This window comes from Canis lupus, chromosome 3 (genome assembly GCF_011100685.1).
Source record: "Canis lupus familiaris isolate Mischka breed German Shepherd chromosome 3, alternate assembly UU_Cfam_GSD_1.0, whole genome shotgun sequence".
NCBI lineage: Eukaryota > Metazoa > Chordata > Mammalia > Carnivora > Canidae > Canis > Canis lupus.
In genome coordinates this window covers 7,776,709-7,795,557 of record NC_049224.1, presented here as the reverse complement: position 1 = coordinate 7,795,557, position 18,849 = coordinate 7,776,709, and the positions used below count along the sequence as shown (strand labels likewise).

At 43.2% G+C, this 18,849-nt stretch overlaps 1 protein-coding gene across 1 annotated transcript in view; it reads right to left on the bottom strand.

Annotated features, from left to right (window-relative positions):
* Positions 1–18,849, bottom strand: part of LOC102151511 — a 98,409-nt gene that overhangs the window by 36,899 nt on the left and 42,661 nt on the right. Inside the window, exon 6 of the mRNA XM_038532177.1 lies at positions 13,674–13,852. Within this exon, the coding sequence (XP_038388105.1) occupies positions 13,674–13,852 (179 nt within the window). The remainder of the gene's footprint in view (positions 1–13,673; positions 13,853–18,849) is intronic.

Below are 18,849 nucleotides of genomic sequence, written 5' to 3'. Positions count from 1 at the left end.
TTTCCTTCCCTGGTCTCCTGGTGAGGGACAAAGGCAAAACTGTCTTTAGGAGTGACAGATGGAACATTTTCTCTCAAGGATAGAGAGCTAGACCTTGAAGATGGTGAGGAAATTGTGTCAGGTCATGATCTCACATGATCCAGATCTCTACAAGGCTTCTTGATGTTTGACAGTCTGGAAAAGCTCGTGTATCTTTTTTCAGAATAACATTTTAAAATGTGTTAATCAAAACACATAGGATTACACAGGAAATCGATTTATATACTGAAATACCATCTTCAAAATATTAAAGACAAATTTGTGATATAGTAGCACCTGCTTCTTTAGTAACACATGAAACAATAGGATCTGATAATAGGTCTAACGGGTAATAGGCCTTACTTTTAGAATAGTGATTAATAAACTATATTTTATTATATGAGCAATAACTATATATGACATAAGGTATCTATAAAAGTTGATACAACAGCGAATTTTATGATGGTTTGTTTCCTATTTTATAATTGAGGAAAACTTTTAAGTTTCAGATAGAGGTTACCGAAAATAAAGGAGTAACTTTTTTCACCATCCAAGTCCAAGAACCTTTTAATATTATGCTCTCAGGGGTCTTTGGGCTCCAGGTTAAAAACTTCCACATCTGTAGGCTGGAGAGATCGGTCACGACATGGTAAAGGAGGGTGTCTCCAGTGAGATACGGGATGTAGGAATGTTGAAAAAGCATATGATAGCAAGAAAAAGTTTCGGATCACAGATAAATAACTAAGACGTTTCTGAGATGGGTTTTCTCTCCTTGACTCTTCATGCCATCGTCCAAATTCACCCTCTCATCTCTTGCCTGAAGTAATGCAAGGCTCTCTAACTCACCGTACAACTCAACCTCCCAACACTGCCCCACAGTCCTAAAGAAGAGCTCCATTTATCTGTCAGTATGCTTCTGGGGTTCAAAATTACTCGGTGATTCTGCATTGCCCCCCAAACAAGGTACAGCTCTCTATTCTGAATTTAAGGTTTGTTAGTATTTGGCTTTGGTCTATCTGTATGATCTAAATTTCCATTCGTCTTCCCCATATACCTCATGATGCAATCAGATTGGTCCACTTACAGTTCTTTGTTTGGGCCTGAGCACATTCTTGTCCAGCCTTTCCTCAGGCTGTTGCTTCCATCTGGAATTTTCCTCCCACATTATGTGTGCAGAAATCTTACCCAAGTTAAAGTTCAGTCACTATCCTTTGCAAGAGTAGGAGCTTTGTCCTATTCAACTTGGTTTTTAGACTAACGATTAGCTATGGCCCTTGCACACAAAAGATGGTAAGAGCATTTTAAATTAACGAACAAGACAACTGTACATGGGATATTGGTGAAATTCCAAGATTATAGATTTCTAAGTTTTGAATGGGACCCAATGTAGTGTAATTCAGCATTAGGTTTAAAAGAGTAGGAAGGGGGCACTTGGCTAGCTCAGTTGGTAGAGCAGGAGACTCTTGATCTCAGGGTCATGAGTTCAAACCCTATGTTGGGCATAGAGCTCACTTAAATAGGATGGGAGAAAATTTTAGTATTTGGGTAGAAATATATAGGGAGTTGCTCAGCAATGAATTGGAGGTATTTTCTCACTTCTTTGTATGAAACAGTTTTCATTTTATCTGGCTTTATTACTGTATCTTGTTGTTCCTATTATTATCACCTCCCCCACCTAATGAAAAGTGAGAGGATGATGCATACTGGCTGAGAATTATGGTGGAATGAATATCAGCATCAGGGTAAGAGTTCTAGAGAATATCCTTTACAGGGAGGCTATTCTTTTTAAGGTTCCTTTTTACATAATTTTGACTCAGACTTGCCATTTCTTAAATGTTGTCTGCCTTTAACCTGTATGAGATTCTGGTTAGAAATTACGCTAACCAACTCCAGCTTTCCAGTTCCCATAGCACCCATTACAGAACAAGGCAATCTCATGGCTGCTGATGATGTGAGATCTGATGAATTCTCTGTTCCCTATAAATTATTCAAAGGCAATTTCAACTTACCAGAAATGAATTTCCCCGTTCTATGAAAAAGGCAGGTTTTGGTCATTTTCACCTTAAGATAACTTAATAGTACTCAAGACCAAATAGATGGATACAGAATATTTCTCAAGAAGTTTGTCCTGCGAAGGCCAAGCTGACCTAAATTCATATCTCTGTACCAGATTCAAATGCAACTTGATATCTGTTGGATGAAAGAGCTGGGTGAGAATTAACATTAAACTGACCTTGAGTTCTCTCAATTTCTGATGAAAAGTGTCAAGTTGCAAATGTTCTTTCTGTGCTTTCAGAACCCATTTTTCCGAGCCAAAGCGGGTGATCCATTTGCAAGCTTTTTATTTTAAAATTTCTTGGCTAGTATTTTATACAGCTCATTTAATATCTTAATTCTTTGTAATATACCAACACCTCTGACTGCCTCACAAAATGGCACACAACAAGAGATTTGGGGACCGTAGCTTAGTTTGCCTTGTCATCATCTCTGGCCCAAGGCAACAGGAGTTGGGCAGTCCAGGCTACTCTGCAATATTTAGGACAAAGATGACTCAGTTTAAATGGAAACATTATCCTAGTTCTGAGGCAAAGGGCAGATCTGCAAGCAAATATCCTCCACGTAAATGATGATGACAAATGTATCCCAAAGGGAAAAATGCAAATGGCATGCGTACTTCTTGAATAATTTGCCTTAATCGTCCACTCTTAAACTTGTACCCTAAGAATTTCTTGTGAAGAACAAATACACAAATTTTAATTGATGGATTCTCCTTTTGCTGGTTTAGCAGATATTTCACTGAAATAAGGAGATGAGGCTATTTCAGGAAAAAAAAAAAAAAGTATTATGGAGCCATCAAATAATTTCTGCCCTGATGAAGCCTCTGACTTTTTGGTTAAAGCATTTGAAGATGTGAATAGTGGTTGAAGAGTCTTTAAGCCAAGGTTGTCGGGCTTCTGAAACATCTTAAGGCCCCACTGCTACAACTGCTGCTACTGGTAGGCAGTAGATAGCCTACTAGAAAAATCTATGCAAGAAAGAAGTTAGATGCTTTCTCTTCAAATTTTGGATGATAAAAAGAAAGAAACCAAGCATTAAGGGTATCAGTCTATATGAGGCAGCCTAATAATCCCACTCTTTTTGTTGGTATATTGGGGTTGGGAGGGTGGAAGAGTTAGTAAAACAAAACAACAACAACAACAAAAAACTCAGTACCTAACATCAGATGGGAGGTGGGTGGGCAAGAAGTCCAAATTTGCTCTTGCTTTTGTGGCCATAGTTTTCTAAGACAAATACAAAGATACCAGTGGATTGAGGAACACACTAATTTTCTTCACCATTCCCAAAGCATTTGCCATGTCCTCATTGTTGTCTACTGCAGGAGTTGAAGGCACAACCTCCCAACCCACAGTTTCACTAATGGAACGTTCTTTCCTATGAGTCCCCAATAACTGGACGAGGTGAGGGCTCAATGCTCTTGAGATTTAGGAAGAGAACATTACTGCCCACAAAACTGTACCATTCGTAGGAAAAATAACACTCTGCCCTTGAAGAAAGCCCACGGTCCTCTGTTTATTCAAACCCAAAAGGAAAAGGGCTCCTTTTTATATTATAGATTTAAAAAACCCACAAATTATAAAGGGAACTATTAAAGATCTCTTTAAAACTCCCTAATGTTTTGCAGGATTTTTGCCGTGAATTACTCCTCCCATATTCTCCCAGAGGTGGTTTAGCCTTTCCCTACTCTGAAGAGCAGCGCCTGTGCTAGCAGAAATAGAAGGCCGTACTATTTGAGGAGCTGAAGGATTGGTAAAATGCTAATTCTACAGAGCATCAGTTCTCAACTTTAGTGTGGATGATATTCATGGGGTGTGTGTGTGTGTGTGTGTGTGTGTGTGCGTGCGCGCGCCTATGTATTAGAATCTATATTCTGATTGTTTATGACAATCCCCATCCCATGAATTCAGATTTGGAAAATCTGATGTGATGCCCACAGGGATGTGACAAGTGCCTGGGTGATTCTACTGTGTGGTTTCCAGACTACATTTGAAAAACAATGAGATGGAAATAAATGTGCAGGCTGTATGAAAAGCGCTTTTTAAGAGCTACTTTGAATCACCTACGGTGCGTATTTGGTGCCCTCTGTTTGTCCCTTTAGTAAATCTCTCCTGCTTTCTTGTGAGGCCTCCTCCCTTGCACCTCGGGGCAGCCCGCAGCCCAGTGTCACACTGCTGGCCTCCATTCTCCTCCACCTCCAAGCTCCCCCAGGCCTGAGCTCCTTCAGGATCTTTCTATATACCAAGTAGTCGGTCTCAAGATGCAATCTGATGAGCTACTTAATGCTTATTAAGGAGGTAATGATTGCCAAGAGCTTAATACTCCCTCCTCAGGGCCTTTGTACTAGTTGTTGCCTCTGCTGAAATCATTCCTCCTCTTTGTTTTATCTTAAATACCATCTTCTCTGACAAGCTTTCTTGACCATTCCTTGAGAACAGCCCCTCAGCACCCTCCCACCCCTCAGCCACTGTCACATCCAAATACTTGCCCACATCTGAAATTAGCTTATCTCGTTTCCATCTCTTCCCACAGTAAAGTGAAATTCCATGAGTTGGCTTTGAAAACTATTTTTACAGCGTTACCCCCTGGCCTATGAGAACTTTTCAGTAATTATTTTGCCAATAATGGAACGGATGTGAATTGCTCCCAGGAATGTCTTTTAGCAACAGATGACCTGGCCTGTGTCTCCGGGAGTCCCAGGTACTAGGGTCGGTCACCTGGGAAGTAGGCCATTTTTGGAAACTGGCTTCCTTCTAATTTACACCCTACACAGGTGGTATTTTTTTGTAGGGGAAAAAAAGGCAGAAAATCAGAAAGGTGATTTGTAAGTGTCCTTTTTTATTGGGTCTTCCTGATACTGGATAAATAGCTCCATTAGAATATCATCCTAAGGGGTGCTTGGGTGGCTCAGGTTGTGATCCTGGGGCCCTGGGATCGAGGCCCACGTCGGGCTCCCTGCATCGAGCCTGCTTCTCTCTCTGCCTGTGTCTCTGCCTCTCTGTCTCTCATGAATGAATGAATGAATGAATGAATGAATAAATAAAATCTTAAAAAAAAAAAGGAATATCATCCTAAGAATGTGGTCTTCTTAGGTCAGAAGCCTTTTCCTACATACACTTACACCCTCCTAACCCAGAACCAGCTGCTTGGTGCCATTGCATGGTCTTCTTATGGGAAATTACTCAGAGCTGGAGGCTGGTATCTAGTAAAAATCAGAGAATTTCGGGTGACTATCAGCCACCCTGGTTCAAGTGCTGCATCCTCTGTTGTAAATTATATACTATTTAATCCCCATTTTCCTATTTGGGGAAAGGAGAAAGCCAGTCTAAATTAATTTTCCAATCTCTGCATTCACAAGAATTTTGGGATTCAGACTATCCACGGGTTGGCTCTGAACAGCCATCTGTGAGGAAGCCCCACCACCTACTGGGCATCTCTTAAATTACAGATGAAGGTTTCGATGAGGTATTTCTGAAAGTTAAGACATGAGCTCATTAAACGTCTTAGTGGGAACTTGCAGATCCCCTTTAATATTGCCCATGCGCATGTCCTGGCTCACCCCCTGCTTTCCGAATGCCACAAGCACCCCTCCATCCATTGGGTATTTATTTGCTCCACTCCTGTGAACTTCACCAACCTTACCTAACAGTTCCTGTCTTAGCCTCTCTTTGGTCCTGCGGCGTTCTCGAGGGGAGGACACGGTTACAGTGTGAGGACAAGAGGGGTGGGTAGGCAGCCAGTGAGGGCTGATATCTGGAGCAGAAGCAGATCAGCAGGCTGAGGTCCAGTTTGGGGCTGTGAACCTGGGAAACGGGTCAGGGACTGTGGTTTCCAGGCAGTTGGCCGGCAGCTTTTTTAAGCCAAGCAGACCTGAGTTTGAATCTGTACTCGCTTATGAGGCATGTGACCACAGGGTAGGGTAAAATGGGTCAAGGAGAGGGCATCTAGTATTTGAGACTATGTGTCGGTTGGTTTACAAATGTCACTTAATTTAATGCACGTAAGAGCCTTATGGGGCGGATGTCACGCCCCGTGGAATGTCAGCGGCCCACTGCTCTTCTCATCCCACCCTCCCTCCCTGGGTAATCTGGGCACGGTTACAATCCCAACAAGCACAGGAGAGCAGAAACGGATGCCTGAGTTAGAAAACAAAGTGAAAGACCCCATCGGACAACTCGTTCTAAGAGTTTGCCTGAAAAAGGGGGAGAAGAGAGAAAGTTGCACGAAATATGCATTCAGGGGAGTCGCCCCTCTGGATGGCAGAGACAAATAGGCCTTTGGATCTGGAAAAAGGAGGATCAAAGATGTAGGCGGACAAGGCCAGACACAGCCAGGGCGGGCCGTCCTCCCACCAAGAGGCTTACATCTAGCAGGAAACTACTTCATAGCAGCATTTGGCTCCACTGACCACTCCTACCTTTTTGAAGCACGTTTATTTCTGGCCTTTGGGAACATAAGACTCGTCTCACTGTCTGTTCCTGTTCACACTCTGATCTGGGTCCTCATTCCTGCACCAGACTTCTGACCGGCTCTGTCCTCTGTCCAATGGCGTTGACCTTAGCTCTCTTCTCTTGTGATCTCCGTTCTCCTTAGTTTATCTCATGGCATGTGGTGCCAACCCTACCCACAAACGATTGACACGCCCGAGTCTCTTGCCAGACTTCTCCCCAGACCTCCAATATCCTGTCTCCCGTAGAGTCACCTGGGCACCTGCAGGCAAGGAAGCACTCTGGTAACAAGCACAACCATAAGGTGCCATCAGAAATCACCTATATTGCTTCCTCCTACTTCCCGGTGAAATGAATTCTGTGAGCCTGGTTTTCCTCTTCTTCTTGGCTCAATCCTTTGGCCAATACCAAGAGCTACCCATTTCCTGGTAACTCTTAGTTTCCTAAAAGTCATACCAAAAAAAAAAAAAAAAGGATTCTAAGATTGGAGGCTGTAGAGCTAGACTGACCTTCAAAGCCCACACTCCATCCTACTTCAACTTGTCCCCGTTTAGTTTTAGGGCTTTGCAGCTTTTGAAAGCAAATAGTCAGCATCTGGGTACCATTGGAAGGGGACGTAATTTCCTTTCCTGTTGTTGAAGGAAATCAAAGAGAAATAGGTCTCATTTACAAAGAGATTCGAGACACATAACAAAACTCATGAATCCTATTTCGTGCTCCAAATTTTAATCTTTGTTCAAAATGAAGTCTCCCACACTGTTGTGTGTCATTCAGCCCCTTGGGCTCCTCCTCCAACATAGCAAAGTCAACGATCAGAAACTCCCAAAATAGAGACACGTATTTGAAGCGTTACATTGTAAAGCCTGGTGTCTCCCAGTCCCCACTGCGCTGCCCACACACACCCACGCCTGGGGCCTTGCACACATGGAGTCATAGAACGGACAAAGGCTGGCTTGTTCTGCTACAACATACAGAGAATGCTTCCTTTTGTTTGGAACCTGGTTGAACATTCAGTCTTATCCTTCACAAAGTTCAGTTTCTCTCGTGGTTCCTATGAGCTAGAGACCCCCGACTTTCAGGATGGATGGCTTGCAAGGGAAACACATCCATCAGCAATTCCTCGGTTTGACCCTACCCTCAGGAGCACTCACACTTCGGTGTCTCATACCAGAAAAACAATAACAAAACATGTTTCCCCTCATCCTTCCTTTTTTGGCTATCATCAGAACTGCTATTTTAGTGACGGCAGATAATTAATTAGTACAGATTCGATTACTGAGAAAAACAGAAAAGTTGAAGTGTATCTATAAATGCCTCTTCAAATACTTCAGAAGGCTCGTAAGACAGTGACGTATAATGGGGCTAAAACCCAGCAGGGGATGAGCCCCACATTGGGGTCACCTCCTGAAAAGGCTGAGGAGCTAAAAAGAGCTCTCAAGGACTTAAGGGAGTTCAGGGCCCATCAGGGAAGTGGTCGTGACAAGTCAGGCTCTGAGGTAGAACCCCAAAGAATGACCCTGGGCAGTTAGGTTGAATGGTAAAGCAGCCCGCCCTCACAAGGACTGATTGCCTTACAATTATTTTCATGCTGGTTAGAAGATGACCTTGGACTAGGGCTTTTGTCGTCCTAACAGAAACAGAACTGCAGAAATGACAGGTAACAGAAACAAATCAATAGGGGATCCTGATAAGGGATGAAATTTAGCATGACTAGGATCACTATGTTCACAGATAAAAGACAAGTGGAAGCATTTCAGCTCATGCAGGTAATTATAAAAAACAAGTCAAATGAAAATTGGGACTGAATATATAATTATTAAAATTAGGAACTTTGGTGGTGGGGGGGTTAATTTGCTATTAAACCAGACAGCTGGAAGGATGTCAGAAAAATCTCTGCAGCATAAAGCACAAAGGAGAGTGTTCTTTTGGCTTTCTGTTGACTTAAGGAAGACGTTGCCCGGTTAAATGCTCGAAGATGCAGGGACAGACGAATGCCCACGGAACAAGGTAGATATGTGTATAAATATAAAAGAATATTGGCTGTATAAAAGCATGTTAATAATGTCTTAGAGGACTTGCAATCTGTATAGAATTAAAATACATGGTAACACAAGCGGACTACCTAGGGCATGGCTAAGTTACATGCCGCGATGCCCATCAAAGAGCATAAGTACAAATTTACATTCAATTCTAAGAAGTTCAAGCACATTGTAATATTTCTGGTGATCGCAGAAAGAATGGTAAAAGACTTACTAACCCCCAAGTTAAGTGGAATTGTAAAAACTATTTAATTAATTGAAAGGAGGCGAGAAAGGTGAAGGAAAGAAACAGAATAGAGAGACAAATGGAAAGTAAAAACAAGGACAGTAGATGCAAACCCAATTATATAAGTAATTACAATAACTGTAAATGAGCTACACACTCTTCAGTCTGCACGTTCGACCGTTTCTCTAGTCTCTTTCAGAGGCAAGCTTTACAAAAGACTGGTCTACAAATGCTGTTTGCACTTTTCCAATTCACACTAATGAGCTGTTTCACTTTGCATAAGCCAGATGCCTCTTACCAAAGAGTCCAAGGACTTTGTAATGCCAAATTCAATGGCTATTTCCTAACACTCAGCATAGCGTGGCCTTGCACAACACTGGGAGACACTGGTGACCTTCCTTTTTTTGAAACTTTTAAAAAAATCTTGATTCCCTGACACACGTTTTGTTTATATTTCTCTGGCTACCCCTCTCAACCACCTTTCCTTTTTCCTTCTGCTCTGTCCACCCTTGGGGTTTCGGTTGAGGGCTCTCTTTTCATCTCACTAGATTCTCTCCTCGAGCAATCTCATCAATTGCCGTGGCCTTAAATACTATATATGTGCTATTCTATAACGATGGAGTATATATGATACCATAAATCCTCTCTCCATACTACATAGTAGTTCAAATTGAACTACTGATCTCACCTTACCCTGTGCCCTTGTCACCTATTCCCTCTTCAGTAAATGACACCTTATTCCACCAGTTACTTTTGCTAAAACTTCGAAGTCATCCTTGAATGACCCTTATATGCACTTTCTCTGCCACATTTAATTCATTCCCAAATACTGTGGTTTTTATCTTTTAAATATATCTGGCGATCTAACCACTGAGCTTCATTATTCCAACCCTGGTCAAGACCAAATATCTCTTCTTGCTTAGGCTATGGTACTAAGCTAACTAACTGGTATTTTTTTTTTTCAATTCCTGTCCTCTTCCAATTTATTCTACACATAACAGTCAGAATGTGGTATGATCTTTGGGAAATTCCTTTGCCTAAGATATTTTGGTGACTTTTTTTCGTAGTTAGGAGAACATCCAACTATCCCTGTCATTGACTCAGGGCCCCATATAACCCACCTTCAACCTAACTCTTTAACCTGACCTGTTGCCTTCCCCACCTTCTCCTTGCCCTCTGACTTAGCCACACTGGGCTTTCTCTGAGATCTTCAAACTTGCCAAGCTTTTTTTCCAACTTGGGGAGCACTTCACAGATCTTTTTTCTGTATGGAGAATGTTCATCCCAACTTCCTGTCTGGCTAATTTTTATTCCCAACCCTCAGGCCTCAGCTAAAATGTTATATCCTCAAGAAGGAATGCATTTTCTATTCCCCATTTTCCTAATTTATACTTGACCTTTCGTTTTGCTTTTGTGCTAGTTGTGAGCTTGTTGATTTTCAGCTCCAAATTTACTTCTCGATATATGCTCCACAAGAATCGATGGAAGGACTTTCCATAGTTCCCTTTCACAGAACACCTGGTGTTAAGCTTTTTTCAGTAGAGGGCGCTGGAGGCACATTGCAGGAGGAAGCATGCTCCTGGTCCTTGCAGTGGCTCAGGAGGGGTCTGCAGTGTGGGTATGTGGATGCCTGGGGGTGTTTTGTCCCAACATGCTGTCCCTGGAGACCTTGCAGCCCCAGTGTGGCCTAGTGATCATTTCCTGTAGCCCTCTCCACATGGACATCCTTCTTATGCCCCAGGCCTCCTGCCCATCCTGGTACACCCTTTCCCTGTGTTCCTTTCTCCTCCTTCCTAGCAGCCCTCCCCATCCCACCACCCTCCAGACAGTCTTCCCCACAAGGACACCTTGTGCCCCAGGCCTCCTGCCACACTGGCAATCCTACTCCTGTCACATACCCAGGCCCAGGCTACCAGCTTCTGTTCATCTCCCCCATCTGTGATGCAAAGGGATCTGTTTGCCCTGTGACCTCACAGTCCATCTGGCCCAGTTTCAAACCAGCGAGCTGCCCTCCATCCAGTGGACTCAACTACATTTCCCAAGGAGATCTGAATGTCCAGCCCTGGAGAGGGTCCTACTTCTGAGTGTGTCCTTGCTTGAATATTTCCCTTGATACCATATAGTATTTTTTTAATAGCCTATAGTTATTCTCTTATCATAGTTTAATAATTCTTTATATTAAGCTTCACTTGTTATTGTACCTTTGGTTGGATCCAGGCTGCTACTGTTCTCCTCTCTCGCCCTATAGTTTTACTCGTAGTACCACTCACAATTTCCAGTTTATTTGTGAATATATTCCTTAATAGCGGTCTTTTCTTTGTAACCATAAGCACAAACAGGGCAGGTACCTTGTCTTTCTCGTATGTGTTTCCAGAGTTTAGCATAATGCCTGGCTCATAAGAGCACTCAATAAATATTTATTGCTTGAGTGAATACTGTATGACTGAGTTCATTTTCCGCTAATTTATTCTGTTATGTTCTTACTGTGCCCCTTTAACTCTTCTCAGTCATTGCCATCTCTTCTAAAGATCAGATGTATAATATTCTGGAATTTGCAGCTCCACAAGGCATCTGATTTTGGTTCTTTATAAACAAAATAACACCTTATTTTTGTATTTTACCATCTCCATGTTAAAACCTACTGTAGCGATGGTGTTCTGTGTCCAAACTTATATAAGAACCACATTTCTTACCCAAAGAGGACTAGAAGCAGTTAAAAAAAAAAAAACTATCTTAATTTTAACCATGATACCGCCACACTTGTAATTTTCCACATAAATTCTACCCCAGGATTCGTGCACTCAAATCCTTATAGGGCCTACTGGGTAATTCAAATAACTGGGCTCAGTGTAAGGAAATGAGGAGTAGTAGGGATTATGGCAAATTGGACAGCACATGCTTCACCTGAATGCATTTAATTAAAAAATTTATAAAAACACTGTGCAAGCCAAACATAACATCTGCAGGCAGCACCAGTCCCGAGACTGCCACCTGGCAAATCCAGACGTAAAGCCCTGGATCCAGGAGCCATTCTGAATTTCAAGAACCAGGAACCTTAAAATATAGGGTACCTGACATAAGTCGCTTTATGTATTTGTTTTGCTGAGAGAAGCCATGAGAGAAAAACTAGCATTGTTTTGTCACTATTTCACGAGAGGAAACAAAAATTATCACTGAGAGGTGGAAAGGACACCTTCTCAGGATAAAGGACTATCCCATCAAAGATAAACTGGTAAGCTTGCATTATTGTTTTTATTTTTGCCCTTTGACTCTAGATGGGAACACACTTTGCCATGGGACTAGCCATGGAAATTCTCAGTTCCATGAGAATTACCTTGAAAAAGCTTAAAAAAGACCATACGGTTTCCAGGACCCCTTTAGGGGGTATGGGGGAAAGAGACGGTTTTTGCATGTACTTTGGAAAATCCTTCAGGGGCTTCTGAAGCATACCCAGGTTAGAAGCTTCTGGTCTGTTTCACTTTCACAGTCAGAACAGAGAGAACAAGGCCGGACCATCATTTCTCATCCCTGCTTACAGAGAATCCTATTTTCCTGCACTGGAGGGAGACAAAGTTTTTTCAAAGTGGCAGAGGCTCACATTCCTACAAAAGACAGACACCTCTTCGTGATTGTCACAAATAAGTGATTCACAGTCTAGGGAAAGAAGATTCTTGGCCATGCTACAATAGGCAACATTATGCCTCATTTTTTGAAAAAAAAAAAAAAAAAAAAGGTACTGATCTCTTTATTGATAAATTCCTTTCCTCTATCCAGAAAGGAATAAGGTTTTAAATATATATATATTATATTTAAATGTATAAAGAGTATATATATACTCTTATACATACATATATATAAAATACAAAAAGAAAAAAAGCAGCAGCTTGACCTTAAGATACTAGGGCAATGTAAAATAAAGGCAGAAAGAGCTCGTGTCCTATATAAGGGAAACAACCAAAATTCCTGTTTTTTTACATTATTAGAGGTAGGTTGCACCTGTGGTTCAGAGTGAAGCCAAAAGAGCAGAAGACAGTGGGAAGGAGTGAACGCTCTCTTGAACCGGACAGCTTCCACGCTCCTAGAGGAGGGAGTTGCTATTCAGCTCCCATCAACTTGTTTGCTAGGGATTTTTTTCAAGAGAAGTTGGAAATCAGGATTTCTGTGGGAAATCTCTGGATTTTATGATGTTTGCATCTGGTTACGGAAATTAAACGCCATATTGCACAGGGCTAGGAAAACACTTCCACAGACAGGACGTGACCCCTGGGTTAGCAGTCTGAAGTGCACCCCGGAATCCCTCAAGGTGCCTTCCCCAGCTCCATGGGCCCAGGCCCCATCCCAGGCCTGCTGGATGAGAAACATCTGGGAGGAGGATTGGATCTGCATACTCCTCTAAATATTCCAACCTTCTCCTAGAGTTAGAAATTGCTGCTTTAATGAAATCTGGGAAATGAAACAAGGTACTCCAGGCAGCTTCTCGGAGGCTTCAGAAGCCTTGCTAACATCAATCCCCGTAACCTAGGGAACAGTGCTCAGGCACTGCGGTCCAGCGAGATGTTAGCTGCACTTTGCCTTCGCCTACTTTGATTTCTCTAGGGTACTAGGTATGCAGTTTGGTTCTTATTTTCTTGGCTTTGATAAGGAAATTTTCACAGAGGATCTGAAAATAGGAATAAACGAGATAGAAACTTATGCCAGCCTTGATTTATGCAGCAGCAGAGAAAATAAATTACAATTCTCTGTACCTCTGAAGAAGGAAAAGTACTTTAAAAGTCACAGGAGAGAACACTGTGTCCAGACTCCTACAACATAGTACCTCGTAAGACAAGACTTCGGGAACGGGCTGATGGCAGTTCCCAAGGTTTCTTATTCTTACCCCCAGTTTACCTTCTTGTGTCTGTAATAGTGGAGGCAGCCGTCATGCTTCAGCACAAACCACCTCTTCCTCCAACCCTTCACAAAGCCCGAGTGAGTCCTCTTATGGAGGTAGCCGCGGCAGGTGGGCCAAGGAGTATTGGGACAGCGACTGATGTCAGATCCCACCACGAGGGTCAAGATGTCCGGACCTACAGAAACGAATTTGGGATAGTTCCGTGGCTGAAAATCTTACCATCAACTGGGAGAGGCTGTGGCTTTTCAGAAGGAACGGGTGGAAAGGGGGTTATTGTTCACGCAAATGGAAAGCACGAAATAGAATCCTACAGGTGGAACGAATGAGGGAGAGTTCCTCAGGGATTCAGTCCCTCGTGTGGATGAGGAAAATGAAAACTGGGGAGGTAATGTGACCTCTTTGACCCATAACTCAGATGGGGCTGACCTGGATGTGGGAGCCAAGGTTCCTGGCTCTTCCTTTCATATTCAACCATTTGGTCTTGTGAGCTTCTCAGGCGGGAGGACTCATGTCTGTTCGTTCTCACTGTCTGTCATGATGTCAAGCTAAATCTTTAACATACTTTGATTTACATCTGACGAAGGAAGGTGGGTGGTGTTTGGCTTTGCTATCTCATGTTCCTTCAAGATAATTAGCCTCCTTGACTTGGGTTAGCTAAAGGGAGGATCTAAACCATGCTAATAGATGGGCTGCCCGTATTATTTCTGATCAAAATTTATTAGGAATTCAGAAGTAGACAAATTCTAGGAAAGCTGAGGCAGAAAGGTTTGCACCCTCTCTTTCTTTCCTATCCAACTTCGTGCTGAGGGTTTGACCCTGAGCTTCCAGGTACCTGTCCTCTTTCTCAGAGTGACTTCCTTGGGGCCTAGACCTCAGAGGTGCCACCTTTCCTCTATGATCACTATGGTGCATAGCTGTGGGGGGAACTGTCCCTGTCCCTAATAATATGAGGTCACCAGTTACCAATCGTGCTTTGATGCTGCCAGCATGGAAACAGACTTTCATCATACGCCTACCTCTTGATACCTCAAGAAAATTCTCTGAATGTCACTCAGACAGACAGCAACCCTGACATGCTTTGAAGACTGCAAATGGGGTATGACTTCATTTACAATTCCTCTGGGAGGGAGGCCACATCCCTGAAGGGGGACATTTGGCCTTAGCAGCGCTGACTTCATCATGATGTCTGACATTGAGATTACCGATCTGTTTAGAGCTGTCTATGGAAATGGGGGTCAGTGAGGAGACTCCTCTTATATAAATGACAAGCTCCAACCCAGGGGATCATTCCTGGCTGAGCCACATGGCCCTGAAAATAAAGATTTGTCCCAGAAAGGCTGACACAGTCTTAACTTTAGCAGCACGCAATGCACCTTGGTAATTAAATAACTCTGTGTGTCAAGATAATTCTTCATTGCCATGTAAATACATTTTAATTTATTGAACTGCCCTTAAGCTCCTGTCAAAAACACATCCAGAGAAATTAGAAGAAATGCTCCAGATTGACCGGCAACCCACAAACGTCTTTGTCTTTGGACTTTAGTCCCCGAAGAACTGCACTGTGGACTCATATGCATAGTTGACACATCTGCCAATTTATTTATGTACTGCTGCAGCGGGCTGCCCCCTGAGGTCATTTTCCTCTTGCTTACACAGACTGCATATGGGTTTCTCTGATACTGATCAGGGGAAGCTTGAGTTTCAGCTGGCCGTAAACATAACTTGGTTCACCAGAAAATTCTCTCTGGGGCGGGGATACAGATGGTCCTGCTGCAGCACGGCGTCATCATATTAAAGGAAAGTCTTTCACATTCAGAGTTAGGACATGATCCTGATAGACAGGGAGTTGCCGATTTCCAAGCAGCTGCTGTGCGATGGGGGGTTTATATTCTTTGAGGGGCTATGAGCCCCTGGGTATGATAGACTTTAGATTATTATTTTTTATATTATTTCCAAATTAGATTATTTATATAGTCATTGAAGTGTGTGTGTGTGTGTGTGTGTGTGTGTGTGTTAAAAGGACTATTGACAAAGTACAAGCAAACCCTTTTGGTTTTACTACTTATCAATTTACTGGGATCGAAGAACATGGAAAGTTCCTAATTTGGTGCTTCTCAAACAAATGTAGATGCAAATCACCTGGTGCATTTATGAAATTGCTGCCTTCAGTCAGTAGGTCTGGGCTGAGTCCTGAGAGCCCATGTTTGCTGCAAGTTCTCTCTGGATGTTGGACCATAATTTCAGGACCAAGTGGCCAGGCATCTCTCAGTTGCCAAGAGGCTCTGCTCACCAGCCCGGTCCTGGTCACCGACCACTACGCTTCCCTTCCCTCCCTTGACTACGATCCAGTTTCCCCACTCTGCTTTCTTTCTCAACCACAATAGTTTGCAACAACAAGATGATTAGCTTGCCCCCCCCCTTACTTATGTCTCTGAGTGTCTCCCCACCTTGGAGAAGGGAAACACCCAGCCGTTGCCTCTCTCTGCTGGGCTGCCCAGAAATCTTGCTGGCGTTTTGGGAAGGGGGAAGACCCAATGGCCTGCAGGGAGAGTCCAGAGCACCGTTTGCCGTGATGAACAAGGTTGAAAAATCCACGTCTAGCAAATACAGTTCTTTGGAGATGACGTCGTCCTTGACCGGACAAGCCCCCCTCCAGCAAACTCTTCTTCCCTTGGCACTTTGGCCTGGAGTTTGGGAAGTTGGGAGTTGTGGGCCAGGTTATTTACAGCTACAGGAGAGAGCAAAACGATTTCTCTTTCTAATTCACACTTTCTCTCTGGATCACTGTCTTCTTATTATGCCACCAATCTTATACTGTGTCAGAGTCGCACCTCTGCTGTCAGACAAACTCCACCACCCTCACAGGCGCCGAGGAAAAATGTGCAAGACGTGTGCGGCCCCTGAGGCTGCGTGGGGGGCCGGCCCCTGGTCAGCTGCCCAGGTCCCAGACTCCTGCACTGGGCTTTGAGTCCAGCTGCTCTTGGTGACAACAAAGGAGCCCCACAGGCCCAAAGGGCTCCCAGGTTGATTGAGCTTCATTGTTTTCCTTTCCTCTTTCTTTGCAGCATTTTCCTTCCATGATTAAATCTCCTATTTTAGCCTGCAAGTAACTGGCCCTGCAAGAGCTCAACGAGTTGGGTTGGGGGTGGGGGAGGACGGGGGATGAGGGACTTCACCAAACAGGGACTCCCATGGAGCTAGTGTTACTTCCCATTGTGATCCCGAACACTTTCTTAAATCTTGGTTTTCCCAGCAGCAAAATTGAGGTAATTTGTACAGGAGTGTGTGGTTCGTATTCTTGAAGAGGATTATTATTTGATTATTTTAATTTTGTGTTATTCCATGGTCTGCAATGTCATGGATATTAATATATTATTATTTTTTTTAATTTTTTATTTATTTATGATAGAGAGAGAGAGGCAGAGACACAGGCAGAGGGAGAAGCAGGCTCCATGCACTGGGAGCCGGACGTGGGATTCGATTCCGGATCTCCGGGATCGCGCCCTGGGCCAAAGGCAGGCGCCAAACTGCTGCGCCACCCAGGGATCCCGATATTAATATATTATTTGATGTTGTTGTTGTTGCACAGGACTGTTATTTCAATAGGATCACTGAGAACTTGAGCTTGCAGCATACGGTAGATCCCCTTTCTAATGCTAGTCTAGGGAGACAGGATAAAAGCTGCCCCCAAAATAGACTTGGAATCCTCCAGCTATCACCTCTTGGCCATGCCTCCGAGATGCTGAGCTCAGCACTCAGGCTGGGCTTGCTGCGAGGGAATCACCGGGGAGCGCTCCTTCAAATATCAGAGGTGCAGGCCACCGCCAGGAACTTCATATTTAAGAGTTTCTTGGGTGAGTCTGAGTTTGACAGAAAGCTAGATTTCAGATTTAATGTTTTAAGGGAAGTGATTGGATGTTTATACATCTAAATTAGCAAAGTAGCAACCTGCACTGTCACAAGATTTTTACCAAAGTTTAAAATACCTAAGAATGAAACTGTACAGAAATAGCAGTAAAAAAAAAAAAAAAAGAAGACTTTTAAGAAGTTTGTGCAAACAGGTACAAGAGGCAAGCAGAAACACTTAGGTTTTTGAACAACCTCGTGTTTACTTGTTATTCTTGTTAGACTCTGCTTGGCTATATTTTTCTTTTTTTTTTCTTTTTTGGCTATGTTTTTCAACACCTCTATGTATTCTATGGATTTAACAAGAGGCTCCATTTGTTGCTTGGTGATTATTGCTTTCTTCAACAAGTTGGTGACTTCTCTCCTAAAGAGAACCTCCCCGCCACCCGCTTCCTCCCAACGGCTTGTTTCAAATTCTACACATCCCAGAAATACCCTGACCAATTTACATGCTTGCTAAAATTGAATGTGGAAAGCACTACATAAAAATTAAATTATTCCCCTCATTTCTTTCCCTTTCTCTTCTTTTTTTTTTTTTTTTTTTTTTTTTTTTAGTTTCATGGTCACATATATTCTCACAGCCCCACTGCCTCTCAGCAGTCCTGTTTTGTTTTTTGTTTTGGCCTCCCTTCACCATTACTGCCTATAAATCGTAGAGCGTGCGTGGAGCTGAAACCGTGTGTGGGTGGGTGCCCTGTAGGAGGCCCTTCGCCCGTTGTTCATGAACCTGGCTGCAGACGGCCGAGCCCATCGTCACACTCAGGTCGTTGCATGCAGTTGTGCTTGGAGCACAGACCCCTTTTGTTTTGTTTCACTTTATTTCCTGCCTCTATTCCTAATTCCCCGCACACGGTCTGCTCCCCACAACGGGGCACGCACAGAACATGTTTGATATAAGGGCCTCGGATACACTCCTTTGTGTTTGTCTTTTTATTCCACATAAATGGTATTATGCTAAGATCTCATTCTATTTCTGTCTCTGTCTGTCTCTCTCTTTTTTACTCTAAACCATGTCTTTTAGGCTCTACCCATGTTGCTGGCTAAATGTACATCTTGTATGTTGTTTCAAAGCGAGGCACAGAAGTGTGGAGTATGCATCCGTTGTTGGCTTGTTTACCCACTGCCCTGGTGATGGTCTCTCTGACTGCCTCTGACAATTCTGTCACACAGAACACTGCGATGAACGTCCTTGTGTATGTCATCTCAGCAGTTTCTTTGGGCTTCTATCTGCAGAAGAGCAATTGTCAGGACAAAGGATTTATAGGC